The sequence below is a fragment of the Neofelis nebulosa genome, chromosome 15 (genome assembly GCF_028018385.1).
Source record: "Neofelis nebulosa isolate mNeoNeb1 chromosome 15, mNeoNeb1.pri, whole genome shotgun sequence".
Lineage (NCBI taxonomy): Eukaryota > Metazoa > Chordata > Mammalia > Carnivora > Felidae > Neofelis > Neofelis nebulosa.
This window is the reverse complement of record NC_080796.1, coordinates 75,828,657-75,842,321: the sequence shown is the minus strand read 5'-3', so window position 1 is coordinate 75,842,321 and position 13,665 is coordinate 75,828,657. Positions and strand designations below refer to the sequence as shown.

General features: G+C 59.9%; 3 protein-coding genes across 4 annotated transcripts; all 3 read right to left on the bottom strand.

The window, feature by feature from the left end:
• Positions 1 to 2,474: 2,474 nt before the first annotated feature.
• Positions 2,475 to 3,710, bottom strand: S100A6 (S100 calcium binding protein A6). Of its 2 annotated transcripts, none has more exons than XM_058700804.1 (3): positions 3,581 to 3,710; positions 3,029 to 3,187; positions 2,475 to 2,699 (listed from the first exon to the last, which is right to left on the bottom strand). In XM_058700804.1, the coding sequence occupies exons 2-3, from the start codon at positions 3,164 to 3,166 to the stop codon at positions 2,565 to 2,567; spliced, it is 273 nt and encodes a 90-aa protein (XP_058556787.1). In that variant the 5' UTR covers positions 3,167 to 3,187; positions 3,581 to 3,710; the 3' UTR covers positions 2,475 to 2,564. The 2 variants fall into 2 exon arrangements, with proteins under 2 accessions (XP_058556787.1, XP_058556788.1); XM_058700805.1 differs by having other exon boundaries at positions 3,567 to 3,591.
• A 980-nt stretch (positions 3,711 to 4,690) lies between these two features.
• Positions 4,691 to 6,906, bottom strand: S100A5 (S100 calcium binding protein A5). The gene is made up of 2 exons (XM_058700806.1): positions 6,661 to 6,906; positions 4,691 to 4,972 (listed from the first exon to the last, which is right to left on the bottom strand). Exons 1-2 carry the CDS (start codon positions 6,841 to 6,843, stop codon positions 4,829 to 4,831), a joined length of 327 nt encoding a protein of 108 aa, XP_058556789.1. The 5' UTR covers positions 6,844 to 6,906; the 3' UTR covers positions 4,691 to 4,828.
• A 3,051-nt stretch (positions 6,907 to 9,957) lies between these two features.
• S100A4 (S100 calcium binding protein A4) lies at positions 9,958 to 12,417 on the bottom strand. The gene is made up of 3 exons (XM_058700700.1): positions 12,294 to 12,417; positions 11,237 to 11,392; positions 9,958 to 10,255 (listed from the first exon to the last, which is right to left on the bottom strand). The coding sequence occupies exons 2-3, from the start codon at positions 11,375 to 11,377 to the stop codon at positions 10,091 to 10,093; spliced, it is 306 nt and encodes a 101-aa protein (XP_058556683.1). The 5' UTR covers positions 11,378 to 11,392; positions 12,294 to 12,417; the 3' UTR covers positions 9,958 to 10,090.
• Between the last annotated feature and the right edge of the window lie 1,248 nt (positions 12,418 to 13,665).

Genomic DNA, 13,665 nt, shown 5'->3' with positions numbered 1-13,665 from the left:
AGAGGCGCTGACCTGGCTCAGACTAGGCCTGGAGGGCTGAGCACAGTGACTGAGACACAGTTCACCCCGAACCCCCAACCCTGAAAACACAAATGCAAACAATGGACTCAATCATTCAGTTAGTCACCCTCCCTGACGGGGCTGAGAGCCAGGCTGCGTTCCAAGGGTGAGTCATTATGCTGAGGCTGCAGGGATGGGCCAGCTCAGTATTGACTGAAAGACTTGAACCTGCAGTTGGCCCACCCCCAGGGACCCGCACCCTGCCCCCTTGGTGAACACCTCACCCTGCCCCCTTGGTGAGCACCCCTCACCCTGCCCCCTTGGTGAGCACCCCGCCCTGCCCCCTTGGTGAGCACCTCACCCTGCCCCCTTGGTGAGCACCTCACCCTGCCCCCTTCGTGAGCACCCTGCCCTGCCCCTTTCGTGAGCACCCCTCACCCTGCCCCCTTGGTGAGCACCCCTCACCCTGCCCCCTTGGTGAGCATCCCGCCCTGCCCCCTTGGTGAGCACCTCACCCTGCCCCCTTGGTGAGCACCTCACCCTGCCCCCTTCGTGAGCACCCCTCACCCTACCCCCTTGGTGAGCACCCCCCGCCCTGCCCCCTTGGTGAGCACCTCACCCTGCCCCCTTCGTGAGCACCCCTCACCCTGCCCCCTTGGTGAGCACCCTGCCCTGCCCCCTTCGTGAGCACCCCTCACTCTGCCCCCTTGGTGAGCACCCCTCACCCTGTCCCCTTGGTGAGCACCCCGCCCTGCCCCCTTGGTGAGCACCCCTCACTCTGCCCCCTTGGTGAGCACCTCACCCTGCCCCCTTCGTGAGCACCCCTCACTCTGCCCCCTTGGTGAGCACCTCACCGTGCCCCCTTGGTGAGCACCCTGCCCTGCCCCCTTCGTGAGCACCCCTCACTCTGCCCCCTTGGTGAGCACCCCTCACCCTGCCCCCTTGGTGAGCACCCCACCGTGCCCCCTTGGTGAGCACCCCGCCCTGCCCCCTTGGTGAGCACCCCTCACTCTGCCCCCTTGGTGAGCACCTCACCCTGCCCCCTTGGTGAGCACCTCACCCTGCCCCCTTCGTGAGCACCCTGCCCTGCCCCCTTCATGAGCACCCCTCACTCTGCCCCCTTGGTGAGCACCCCTCACCCTGCCCCCTTGGTGAGCACCCCACCGTGCCCCCTTGGTGAGCACCCCGCCCTGCCCCCTTGGTGAGCACCCCTCACTCTGCCCCCTTGGTGAGCACCTCACCCTGCCCCCTTGGTGAGCACCTCACCCTGCCCCCTTCGTGAGCACCCTGCCCTGCCCCCTTCATGAGCACCCCTCACTCTGCCCCCTTGGTGAGCACCCCTCACCCTGTCCCCTTGGTGAGCACCCCACCGTGCCCCCTTGGTGAGCACCCCGCCCTGCCCCCTTGGTGAGCACCCTGCCCTACCCCCTTTGTGAGCACTCCTCACTCTGCCCCCTTGGTGAGCACCTCACCCTGCCCCCTTCGTGAGCACCCCTCACTCTGCCCCCTTGGTGAGCACCTCACCGTGCCCCCTTGGTGAGCACCCCGCACTGCCCCCTTGGTGAGCACCCTGCCCTACCCCCTTTGTGAGCACTCTTCACTCTGCCCCCTTGGTGAGCACCTCACCGTGCCCCCTTGGTGAGCACCCTGCCCTGCCCCCTTCGTGAGCACCCCTCACTCTGCCCCCTTGGTGAGCACCCCTCACCCTGCCCCCTTGGTGAGCACCCCACCCTGCCCCCTTCGTGAGCACCCCACCCTGCTCCCTTGGTGAGCACCCCTCACCCTGCCCCCTTGGTGAGCACCCCACCCTGCCTCCTTCGTGAGCACCCCCACCCTGCTCCCTTCTTGAGCACCCCTTGATTTGTCTGTGCAGGTACCTGCTCCTCAGATCACCACCCCCAACACAAAGGACTCTGTACCTAAATACAGGGACAGACTCCTAAAGTAGGCCCCCCAGCTCTGACTGGGCCACGGGCAGCTGCTGTGGACTCAGCCATACAGTGTCCTCCAGGGCCTCAGAACACTCTCCAGCCAAGCTTTGGGCCAGATGTGCCCTCTGCTCTGTCTCACCGTGGTGAGAAAGTGGATGGGTCCAACCCCACGGCCCTTCTCCCCTCAGCACACTCAGAACAAAACAGAGCTTTGTGTTCAGGGACCCCGGCCAGACTATGTCTGCCCCACTTTGGACCTAGCACAGCCTGGCTCAGGAACCATCTCCTTCGGCACTCCCATCCCAGAACCCCCTCTGCTGGGGACCCTCTAACTGGGGACTTGCTTAAGATGTCTTCGCCCCGAGTGAGACCCTTTTCTAATTGATGTAAAGGCACCTTATGAGTTAGTAGTGGCCTTGTTAGGGTGGCCCCAGGCAGGGGACATCGCTGAGTCACTCATAGAGGTGACCATGAGCAAACCCTATGATGGCTGGTGCAGCACCGAGGGGAACAAATCACTGGGAAGCCAGGACAGAGGAAAACTTGACCAAAAAAGGTATTTATTGAACAATTACCCACCACTGGATTTGACTTAGGACCGACAGAGGGTGTCTCCACCTTCCTGATTTATTTTCAGCCCTTGAGGGCATCATTGTAGATCAAAGCCAAGGCCCCCAGAAAGGTGACATATTCCTGGAAGTTCACCTCCTGGTCCTTGTTCCGGTCAAGGTCGTCCATCAGCTTTGCGATTTCAGCATCCTGCAGCTTCTAACACGTTAGAATGGGAAATCCAGACTCAACAATGGTGAGAGCCCTGGGTTCTTTCCCTTTCCCCCTCCCTCACACAAGTGGCCCTGTGCTGGCTTGTCCACCTCGGGGTCACTTGGCTGTACTGCTCGTACTGCTCGCTCCTGCAGAGTTACTCAGGGACAGCGAGCACGGGGCTGCACGGGGCTGCGTTGGGGGACTGACCAACCGTCCCAGTCAGGTATGCGACTTGGGCCCCAGGACGTGGATACCTGTGAGTCCCATGGCACCTCCCCTTCTCCTGATCCTGCTTCTGGGGCCCGGGGGGGGGGGGGGGGGGGGAACCTCACCGGGCCAATGGTGAGCTCTTTCTGGATAAGCTCCTTCAGCTCCTTCTTGCTCAGGGTGTTCTTGTCGCCTTCCCTGCCGGAGTACTTGTGGAAGATGGCCACGAGGAGGCCGATGGCCTGATCCAGAGGGCATGCCATGGCTGGGTGCTGGGTTGGGAGCTGGGGTGGAGAGGCTGGTCAGGGCCTTCCCACCCTCCCACATACCCCAGAGCTCGGCCCCCACCATCCCGCCTGGGACTGCCTTGCCCAGCCGCCCAGGAGTCAGGAGCCAGCCCAGGGCTGGGGGGGGGGGGGGGGGGGGGGGGGGGTTGGGGAGGGGTTGGGGGGAGGCTGGGAGAGGCGGACTTCAGTCCTGGAGGAGAGGTGGTCGGGGCGCAAACGGGGCACCAGCTGAGACCCGGCCTCCAGGGGTCCCGCAAGTTGGGGAGAAGGGGGCTGGGGGGCAGCACACACGCGGTGCCGACGCTCCCGGGGCGCACCCGCCTGCAGCCCGGGGCGCACTCGGGGAAGCCGCCCGCCGGCTCCGGGCCGGACTCACCCCAGGGCACTCACCGCGCGGCCGGAGAGCGTCGAGCGACCAGCGGGGCGGTGTCCAGAGCGCCTTTTAGCTGCCGGGGAGCGGAGGCCGGGCGGGCCAGAGCCCACCCCCGGGGCCCCGGGCACCCCCCCGGTCACGCCCCCCTCCCCAGGCCAGCCCCGCCCCCACCCCACCCTTCCGCCGAGGCCCGCCGGGCGCCAGCCGTCTACACCACACACACACCCCCCCCGGGGGGCCCCCCTCCTGCCCGGGGCTGTTCCGGGTTCCGGGGCTGGAAGAGCCGGTGGAAGAACGGGAATCCTACGGGAGGTCGCTGCATCCAGGGACATCGAGCCCCCGGGGCAGGGGGCTGGGGTCCCCAGACGGTGTTCAGGATCAGCCCTAGATGAAGGAAGGGGGCAGCCAGGGGTCTGCGGGATTCGATTTAAAGGTATCTACAGCGCCCACGCCTCGGCAAAACTCCCAGCACCACTCTCACAACCCTTCTTCCTCCCCAGCCCTCAGCCCGCACCCCCTCAGCCCCGCAGCCCCGCGCCCCCGCGCCCTCCGCACCTCCGCGCCCCCCCCACCTGGAATCCCACCTGCAGTACCCACCCCCCACCCGCCTTTGTGTGCACACTGGCCCTGGCCTTAGTTATTTACGCTCCAGTGAAAAGGTTTCCAGATCTTCTCCTGAGAAAGGACTTTCATAAAGGGAAGTGGGGACAGCAGAAAGCACTGGACCCCACAGATTGGGGGGGGGGGGGGGGGAGGAGCTTGCTGCTGAGGGGGAATTGGGGGAGACGGAAAGGGGGCTGGCAAGGGTGTTGTCAGGGTGGCCTCCTGCGGCCTCGGACTGGCTTGCCCACAGCTGCACTCAGGAGCCACACCCCAGCCTCCCCCCCCCCCCGCCCCTCCCCAAGCTCTTCCCTTAGCTTTCTCTTGGAAGCGAGTGAAAACCTGGCCCAACTTCCCCATTTTCTGGAAGCCCAGTAAACTCAGTGACATCCACACTGAAGGAGGGCAGGAAGTAGGGGCAGAGCCCAGGACCCTAACCCCAGAGGCTCTCAACCCCCTGGAAGAGAAGCTCTGCCTTGTGCCACAAACCCCCAACCCAGGTGGACAAGATATCTTCAAAACCAGCCTGGAATCAAACATTTTTATTTCCCCTGTCAGAAGGGAAGGCCGAAGCAGGGTCTGTCCGGAAGGGAGAGGAGGGCAAGGGTCCACAGAGGGTCTGTGAGAGGAGCTACAGAGGCCATGGGCAAGGGGCTGAGCTCTGGTCACTTGCTGTCCTCCAGGAAGAAGTCATTGTAGGCCATGCACAGAGTGGTCAGGAACACTGAGTACTCCTTGAAGTCGATCTCCTGGTCACAGTTCTTGTCCAAGCTCTTCATCAGGTCATCAATGCTGCTCTCCTTCATCTTCTTAGAGAGCCCAGAGAGAGGGTCCGGTCAGCCACCCTGCCCAGCCTTGCCTCACCACTGCACTGTGCCACCCACCCCCTCGGGGCAGCCTCAGGGTGACCCTCAGCGGGGTCAGCAGCACTCTGAACATCTCGACCCCCAGACTCCCCCAGCCCACACCCAGCACAGGCCTGGAACCATGCAAGGGTTCAGTGGTCTGACTCCTGAATCTAAGCAAATGTCAGTAGGAAAGCCCATCCAGCCTCCCTTTTCCACACCACTTTCCACCATCCAAAGAAACAGTCTCTACATTTTATACAATGTCTAGCAGAAATGTCCTGGTGACCACGTGGTACTGAGCATGATCCAAGTCTCAGGCTTACCCCATAGAGGATAGTTGAGGACCGACCCGGACGACACGTCCTGAGATCAACGTGCTGGATCTGAGCAGCCGCCCCAGCCTTCCCTTGCGGGGAGAGCCTGCAGCCCAGCCGTGTGGACTGGAGTCCCTGACTCAGCTACACCCTGTCTGGTCCCTTGCTCTCCCAGTCCTGTTCCGCCAAGAGGGTGGAGACAGGGCCCTCAGGTGGGACAGGAAGAAAATACAGACACACTCTGCCCTCCCCTCTTCACTGCCCCCAGCTCCCACTTTCCCACGGGAGACAGACGTCAGGACAAATGGAGATGGAAACAGCCTCTCTGTGACGAGATCCTTGTCCCCAGTCTGGGCTCCTGTTAAAGTTAGGCCTTCCCCCAGGGATTCTGTCCCCCTGTAATTAACCCCTAAGGGACCCGTGCCCCTTCCTTTGCCCTCATTAACTCCAGGATGCAGACAACCTGGCGGGAAAGCAGAGGGTAGGCTCAGTGATACCCACACCTGCTCCAGTCGCTGCCCAAAGGGCCAAACTCAGAGAGAGTCTCTCTGGGGAGGTCCACCAAGGTTCAGGATGCGACCAGAAAGGACCTCACCCTGGATTTTCAAGGAAAAAGGGAGTACTCGCCTCTCACTAGTGTCCTCGGACAAGTTGGATCATGTTTCTGAGCCTCTATTTTTTTTAACTGTAAAAATAATATAGTAATTTCCTCATAGGCCTTCACTCCCACCCACCCTGGTCAGCTACCTCCCACCTTCACCATCTGGCAAGAAGCAATCTGTCTCCTTCCAACCTTGTGTCACAACTAGCAGAATGACCCCTTTTGTCTCTGTGTCAGTGCCAGCTGGGAGTCCTGGAGACATGGAGAGTCAGGTGCAGGCCCTGGCCTTGAGCTGAACCCAGCTCGAGCTGGACACCCTCGCCCCTCATCCCCCATGATCCCTCTCAAAGGCTCTTCCATGGCTGCCTGGGCCTGGCCTCAACACAGAAGGCTCTCTGACTTCTAAACTTTCACACGGAATGTAAGGCACCCTCTGGACACCACCCTTCCTCCTTCCCAGTGAAACACAACTCATCTCCCAGCATAGAGCTCTTGCATCTGTTGGCCCAAGATGTCCACGCTCTGCTTTAGGTCTCTGATGGTTCCCTTGAGCTATCCTGCTCCTGGCTGAGACTAGAGCACTTGGAGGGCAGATGTGTGTCCCTGTAGCTTGGGCTTCCAACATCACAGGAGGGGAGCCCTTGACAGTGATATGGTGCTTCCCCTTCTTTCCTCCTCCCCCATGATGTACACAGGGAGCACTCGGGCTTTGGGGTGGGGGTGAGGTCACCTACCTCTCCAAGACACAGCTCCTTCTTGATCAGCTCCTTGAGTTCCTTCCTGCTCAGGGTCAGTTTGCTGCCTTCTCTCCCCGAATATTTGTGGAAAGTGGTGACCATAGTGGTCAGGGCCTTCTCAAGAGGTGTCTCCATCAGTGTGTGGCTCTGGAGGGTGAAGCGGGAGGAGAGGATCACCATCCTCCGGAAACCGGACTTTCTGCTTCCCCATCACCAGCCCAGCCCCAAGGCTTTCTCTAAAGGACCAGAAACTGGAACCCTGGATGAGACAGAAATCTACCAACAAATGGACCCAAATGTGCCAGGGAAGGTTGTAATAAGACCCAAGGCAAACTTGGAAGAGCCGGGACGATGAGACTAACCATCCCCCAAAGGAGCCTACACACTCTCCTGCTTAGGAGATGCTGGAAGAGGGCTCTAGGGGCAGGTGACAAGAGGACTTCCCCAGAAGATGAACTGGAGGCAGATGATGAGTTGAGAAGGGTCCCTGGCCCATCTAGCTTGGGCACTTGTTTGTCAGAGGCAGCCCTCACCCTAATCACCCTCCTTGGCCTGGGTGCCTGAATCACCTGTTAGTGGGGAGTGTCCCATTATAGAAGTGGAGGACAGGGCAAAGAGAGAGTCCAGAGTTTGGAGGGGGCTGGGGCTGGAACTGGGAGATAATATCTCAGCAGGACACTGGGGAGAGGTCATCGGACTTGTCCAGCTGGTCTCCAGTCTCTGGCCCTGAGAACTGCACACACAGACCAACAGCGGGGCAGGGGCGGGCGGGCGGGCACTGTTGAAATCTCCAGGATCACTCTGAAAGCTGGATCCAGAGGTTGGGTTTGAATGGGTCCCCTGTGTCCCTCAGCACTGTCATGCCCACCAGGGGAAGTGGCAGCTGGAGCTCCCATGACTCAGACTTGAAAACCACTCCCCACCAGACTTGAAGAAAGGGACAACACCCAAGGAACCTGGGGGCGCCAGGTAAATCTGTGTGGAGTCCAGAGCAAGAAGGAGGAGGCAGCTGGCTCTTGCCTTCAGCCCAAAGCCCACCTTTTGATTCTTGAACTGGATCTGTCATTCACCTCTTACCACCCCAAAACCTCAGCCTCTCCCCAGCTCCAGGAGACTCAGCCAGGACCACAGCGGAGGGAAGGGCCTCTGGGCGTCTGCAACAGCATCCTGGCGGCTCCGATCACACCTCGGTGCCCAGAGCCACTTCTCCAGAAACTCTGACAGCCACGGTTCCAGGCTCCGCCTTCCTTCCTGAGCACATGCCCACTCATCAGGCCAGGTCTTCCTTGCTGGTGGTCACCACAGCCTGTCACCCACTGGCCTCAACGCCCAGCTTGCCCCACCGTACAGATGAGCAAGGAGGTGAGAAGGAAGGACTCACCAGGGAAGGAGAGGGCAGACAACAGCAGAAACAGTCCCCCTCCCACTACTCCCTGCCTTTATTCCCTTGCTCTGGTCCCCAGGAAACCAGGGGAAGGAAAGAGCCAATGAGAAGGGCAGGGACCTAAGAAGGCCGGAGTCAGAGCCTCTTGGGATGGGGCTGGGGAGAAACCCCTCTGCCAGTACCTTCCTGGTTTCCAAACAGAGGGGAAGGGAGCATGTAGGGTTCATCATGGCACACACATCTTCAGTCCCAGAAACTTTGTTTTCCCAACCACAGATCACCACTCACAATCTGATGGGACAACAGGATGGAAGAGAAACCAAAATCCCTGGAAAAAAGACCCAGGAAGCATGGGCCAAAAACAGTGTATCTCCTCATGCCCTAGTCACTCTCCACATTGGGGCCCTCCCACCCACACCGGGAGCAGAGCAGATACACCTTGAGATGGGTCAGAAGGGGAGATGTTTCCTGCCAAGGGCGTGGTCAAGGTCATTAGCAAGTATGGAGCCTAAGGTTTTTAAAGGGCTTTTAAATGAATGATTTCTTCTAAACCTCACTCGTGTTCGTGGAAAAGAATTGTCAGAGACTTAGAATCAGGGGCAGGGAAGGGACCCAGGAAGAGTTAGGGCCCAGTGATGGGTAGAGGCTGCGGATTGAGGAAACAGGTTCAGGGTGCAGGAATGAATGGGGCAAGAGTCAGGGGGAGCTGCCTGAATCACAGGAGGGACATCGTTCCACCCTCTGTTCTCCCTCTCTCTCTCTGAGAGCAGAGCCGGCCGATTAGGGGCTCGCGCCTGTGGGTGCCACAGCCTCCCCCTGGCCTGCCTGGGTGTTCCTCGCTGCCCTCACCCCCCCCCACCCCCGCCCCAGCTGGCAGGTCTGGAGAGGCCACAGGGACTGGTCGCTGAGCAACAGGAGTTTCCGAAGCAGAGAGATGATGCGGGAGAAGGCTCCCCGGAGGGCAGACGGCAGCCAGGGGGAGACAGAAGGGGAGGAGGCAGGCTTCTTCCTGGACCGAAATCCTACGCGGGCCTCTGCAGTCACACTCAGGGAACATCTGAGTCACCTGCCCCACTCCTCTGACACTTGAGAGAAAAACAGAATGTAATGAGAAGAAAAGGGAAAGCTTGAAAGGTCGAGAAAACCAAAATCCCCTGTTGCTGGACACGACCTTTACCCGCCTCCTTCTGAAAGGCCCTCAGACCACCCAGGCGGCCAGCAGTGTGGGGTCAGTTACCCACCAGCCTTTAATCCGAAGGGAAGGAACATCATGACTTATATTTTCTGGGGGAAGGAAAATTCCCATTTCATTTATCAGATCATGTGTCTGGAATTTCATCTCAAAAATTATGGTCACCCCCCAACCCCCTCACTTCCACCCTCCTGTCGCCCCTTTGAGGCCCTTTGTCCTTCTCTGAAGGGCCAGGATCCTAAGTGATAACAGCCCTCAGCCCACGGTTTTGGGGGCAGGAACAAAGGTTGAGAGGGTGATATCCTCAGCCTGCTGCAATGGTGTGGCCTCCCAAGGGTGGCAGGGCCTGGCAGGGCAGGGCCCTCCTGATTCAGCCCTCCCCCCGCCCCCCGCCCCAGGCATGCCCAAACTCCATTCCAGACCCCAGCCAGGAGCAGATGTGACCTTCAGTCCCTCCAGAGGTGAGGCTGGGATGGGAGGAGACAGTGCGCTGGCCAAGACCCCCCAGCTGGGGTGTTCCAAGTCTTAGAGGGTTTTTTCCTTGCCCTCGGCCCCTTAGTCAATTCCATCACGCACACACGCACATGGACGCCCTTCCACTCACCCCTTCCTTCCTTCACTAGTTGGCTCCGCACAAAACAGCTGCCAACAGCCAGGGCTCCCTACCCCCACATGCCCCTCAACTCCCACCCATACTCAGAGTCTCAGACCGTCAGCCTCAAAGCTTCCAAGAATCTTTATTGAACTTATCCACATCGTGCACACACCTGCTGGAGCCAGGGTGAGGCCCTGTGGCCACTGCCAACAGGTGAGACCCCAGCTGGCAGGCCCCCCACCCGCATGACGGCCATTCACTTCTTCCGGGGCTGCTTATCCGGGAAGCCTTCAAAGAACTCGTTGCACATCATGGCGACACAGGACAGGAAGACACAGTACTCCTGGAAGTCCACTTCATTGTCCTTGTTGCTGTCCAAGTTGCTCATCAGTCTCTGAAAGGCCGCATCATCCGTCCTTTTCTGCAAGGAAGAGGCGACAAGTAGAACCACAAAGCCTGGATGGAGCCGAGTCTAGACCAGGGTTCCATCTCCAGATGGGGGCACAGGAGTGCAGCCACTCCCAGGAGGCCTGCCCTGGGCACTCTGCTCTGGGCTCTCAGGGGCTAAGCTGGGGCCACAGAAGGTCAACCTGAGGGGTGAGGAAGTCTGAGTACCTGGGTGCAGCTGGAGAGGGGGACCACAGTGTCTTCCGCAAGGTTGTTTCAAGAATCCAGTCAGACAATAGTCACGAAAGTAAATGTACAATGTTTATTTGTTTATTGGGGGGGGGGGGTGACACCACGAGTGGGGGGAGGGGCCGAGGGAGAGAGAGAATAACAACCAGACTCCACACTCAGCACGGAGCCCAATGCGGAGTTTGAACCCTCAAACCATGAGATCATGACCGAGCTGAAATCAAGAGTCAGATGCTTAACCTACTGAGCTACTCAGGCACCTAGAAAGTAACGCATAAACTGCATAAAGTTTGATATAGATGGGAGCTGTGATTGCTGGGGGCAGGGGGAGGGGGGCGCAGTAAGCATGTGTCTCCATAATTGTGTCTTCACATTCACAAGCCAGACTCAAAAATTGTTCATTGCTGGGCTGATGGCAACAGGACAGTCCTGACTCGCGGGTCTCGGCTTTGCACTCTGCCTACCTTAGGAAGTTATTTAACCTCTCTGAGCTTTTGTTTCCCTTCAGTTAAGCTGTGCAAAGCACCTGGCAGAGTCTGGTCCGCAACCTACCTGTTCATTCCCAGCCCTCTTCCTGCTGGGCTCTAGGAAGAGAGCAGTAGGTGCTCAGTGTGTTTCCAACCAAGCCGTCAGGGCAAACTCTCTGCCCCAACTTCCCCATCTCGGTGACAGATGCCTGCTGTGGCTACAGCTCCCACCCAGGCCTTGCCCCTCCTCTGTGGGGAAGGGGGCACATGGGGCCTACTCCCAGGCAGTGGCCACTCACCCCTAAGAAGCTGGGCAGCTCCCGGGTCAGCAGCTCCTTTAGCTCTGACTTGTTGAGCTTGAACTTGTCACCCTCCTTGCCAGAGTATTTGTGGAAGGTGGACACCATCACATCCAGAGCCTTCTCCAGGGGGTACGCCATGGTGGCAGTCAGGATCTGAGGACAGGGTCCCAGAGACACCCTTAGCTTCCCCATCCCCACCCTCAACTTTGTGTTCAGAATGTCAGAATGTCTCATCCCACTCCCATCCCTCAGGGAGCACTTGATGACACTCTGCTGCCACCAGAGGAGGACCCCAGAACGGTGGGGTTCAGCTCCTGGTGGGGAAGGTGCACAGTGGGAAGCGGATGCTTCAGGCAGCAAACTCCCCAGCTTCCCTCAGGCTGAGCCTCTCGAACAGACAGCTCCACCCCTCACTCAGGCCTCCCGTGACCACAGCAGCCGCACCCTGGTGCTGCTGGAGGCCTGCCCAGGGGCCTGCAGCGGAAAAAACCAGCGACCAAGCCCTAGAGTAGGGAGGGGCAGGGTGAAGTGGCGGGGGCAGGGATGCAGGGGGGGGAGGCGAGCTGCCTCTGGCTGTGCTGCCGGGTGCAGGGCAGAAGCTCAGAGGACACGACCAGACAAACGGCCACAGTTGCCTTCACTTGGCTCCCCACACTTGAGTGTGCACACACAGGCTTGTGCAACCAGCAAACACAAGCCGATGTGCACACCCACATGCCACACACACACCATCACATACTACAGCAACAGCATGTGCAAAAGCCAGCATCTCAGTACCGCTCAGCTAGGTCAGATCCAGCCACCTGCACTTCTTTTGTGTGTGTGTGTTTTTTTTTTCCCTCTTGCACATGCATGCACCCAGGTGCACGCACATACACACACACACACCCCAGGGCCTCCACATCGGAATCTCACACTGGACCCATTTAGCACACCTGGCCCCCACCAGCCGCTCCTTCTGCCCAGCCTGCCCCAGCCTCGGCCTGACACCCTTGTGTCCTGCCCCAGCCTCGGCCCGACGCCCCTGTGTGCTAGTTGGGAGGCCACGACTCACCAGGCCAAGAGGAAGAGACGAGAAGAGAGGGTGAGAAGAGGGGAAGAGTGGGGAGAGCCCAGCGGTCTGTGCTATTTATACCCTGGCCAGGCCCTGCCCATGGCAGGGGTTGGGGAAGAGGGAGAGACAGTCCTCCTGCGGCCCCTCCACCAGCCCTGCTGGAAACTCAGCTCCCTGCCCTGGGTTGGCACACTGGGCAATGGGGAGCCCACACAGGCAGGGCTCTCAGGAGGGTGGGCACCCCCCCGGTGGCCCAGCACAACCTGAGTTTTCAGGAGCCAGAAGAAGTCTGTGCCGTGGGTGTGGGGGCCAGGGAGGAAGTGGTCCCACTGGGCACCTAGAAAAGGGGGTACGGGGTGGTGAGTGAGACATTGCCCTGGAAATGCGCCCAGCTGGCTCAGATGGTAGAGTGTGCCGCTCTCGATCTCGGGTTGTGTGACCCCACACTGGGCGTGGAGCCTGCTTAAAAGAATAAATTAAATAAAGCCTTAAACAAGATTTGCCCTAGAAATGTGGCTGCCCGGGAACTATGCGGGGGGGGGGGGGGGGGGCACCCGGGCTCAGTGCTCTTGCTGCCTTTCCCCTCTCTAGAGGGTTCTCTGACATGCTGAGTGAGGCCCAGGGCAGGAGCTGGGAGTCTGGAGGAGGAACAGGCCAACACCCAAAGTCACTGCTGGGACCATCCCAGGCATGTCAGTGGACGAAGGTCCTGGCTGAGGCGGTGATGGAGTGGGAGCCAGGTGCAGGGCTCAGGGATGGACTGCAGCTACCCAGAGTGGCCGGGGAGGGGGCATCTGGAGTCGGGACGGTGTTAAGGTGAAGCAGGCACAGTGGGGTGCAAAGTTAGAGGAGCAATCCCACAAAACAAGGAAGGCAGGGAACGGGGTCAGCTTCTCAGAGTGCGGTATGAACCCGAATTGAGCTTCACGTGGCTACAGCCTCAGGGGCGGGGTCTGTCTCCAGGTGTCCCCTTCCCCCTCCAATGCAGGGCACGGCACGCCTCCCTGGCCAGGAGCAGTACCCCGGTCAGACCTCAGACACCCTAATCCTATTAGTTCTGCTCTCTGGGCTCCCACAGCCAGGCAGGGACAAGCCCGCCGCACCCCTACGCCCCACCCCTACCCTCCTCCTCAGAGCGGCCTCACAGAGGACTGAGCTCTGTCCCCAGGGAACGGACGCCCTGGCGTCCTCCTTGGCAGCCCAAGGGAGCTTCTTCTTCAAAGACCCCAGAGAGCCTTGGTGGTACAGTGGTGAGCACAGCTGCCTTCCAAAGACCCCAGAGAGACGGAGAAAGAGAACCCCCCAAAGCCCCTGGATGCTGTCCTTGTATTGACCCCACCGCTCTTGCCAGAGCTGGAGACCAGGCTGCTGC

Bases quoted from the DNA above. Each gene is read 5' to 3' on its own strand.
- S100A6 (XM_058700804.1), bottom strand. From the start codon at position 3,166: ATGGCATGCCCTCTGGATCAGGCCATCGGCCTCCTCGTGGCCATCTTC. The intron at 2,700-3,028 runs GTGAGGTTCCCC...CTAACGTGTTAG, and splicing joins AAGAGCTCACCATTGGCCCG to AAGCTGCAGGATGCTGAAAT.
- S100A5 (XM_058700806.1), bottom strand. From the start codon at position 6,843: ATGGTGATCCTCTCCTCCCGCTTCACCCTCCAGAGCCACACACTGATG. The intron at 4,973-6,660 runs GTAGGTGACCTC...GGGCTCTCTAAG, and splicing joins AGGAGCTGTGTCTTGGAGAG to AAGATGAAGGAGAGCAGCAT.
- S100A4 (XM_058700700.1), bottom strand. From the start codon at position 11,377: ATGGCGTACCCCCTGGAGAAGGCTCTGGATGTGATGGTGTCCACCTTC. The intron at 10,256-11,236 runs GTGAGTGGCCAC...TCTTCCTTGCAG, and splicing joins AGCTGCCCAGCTTCTTAGGG to AAAAGGACGGATGATGCGGC.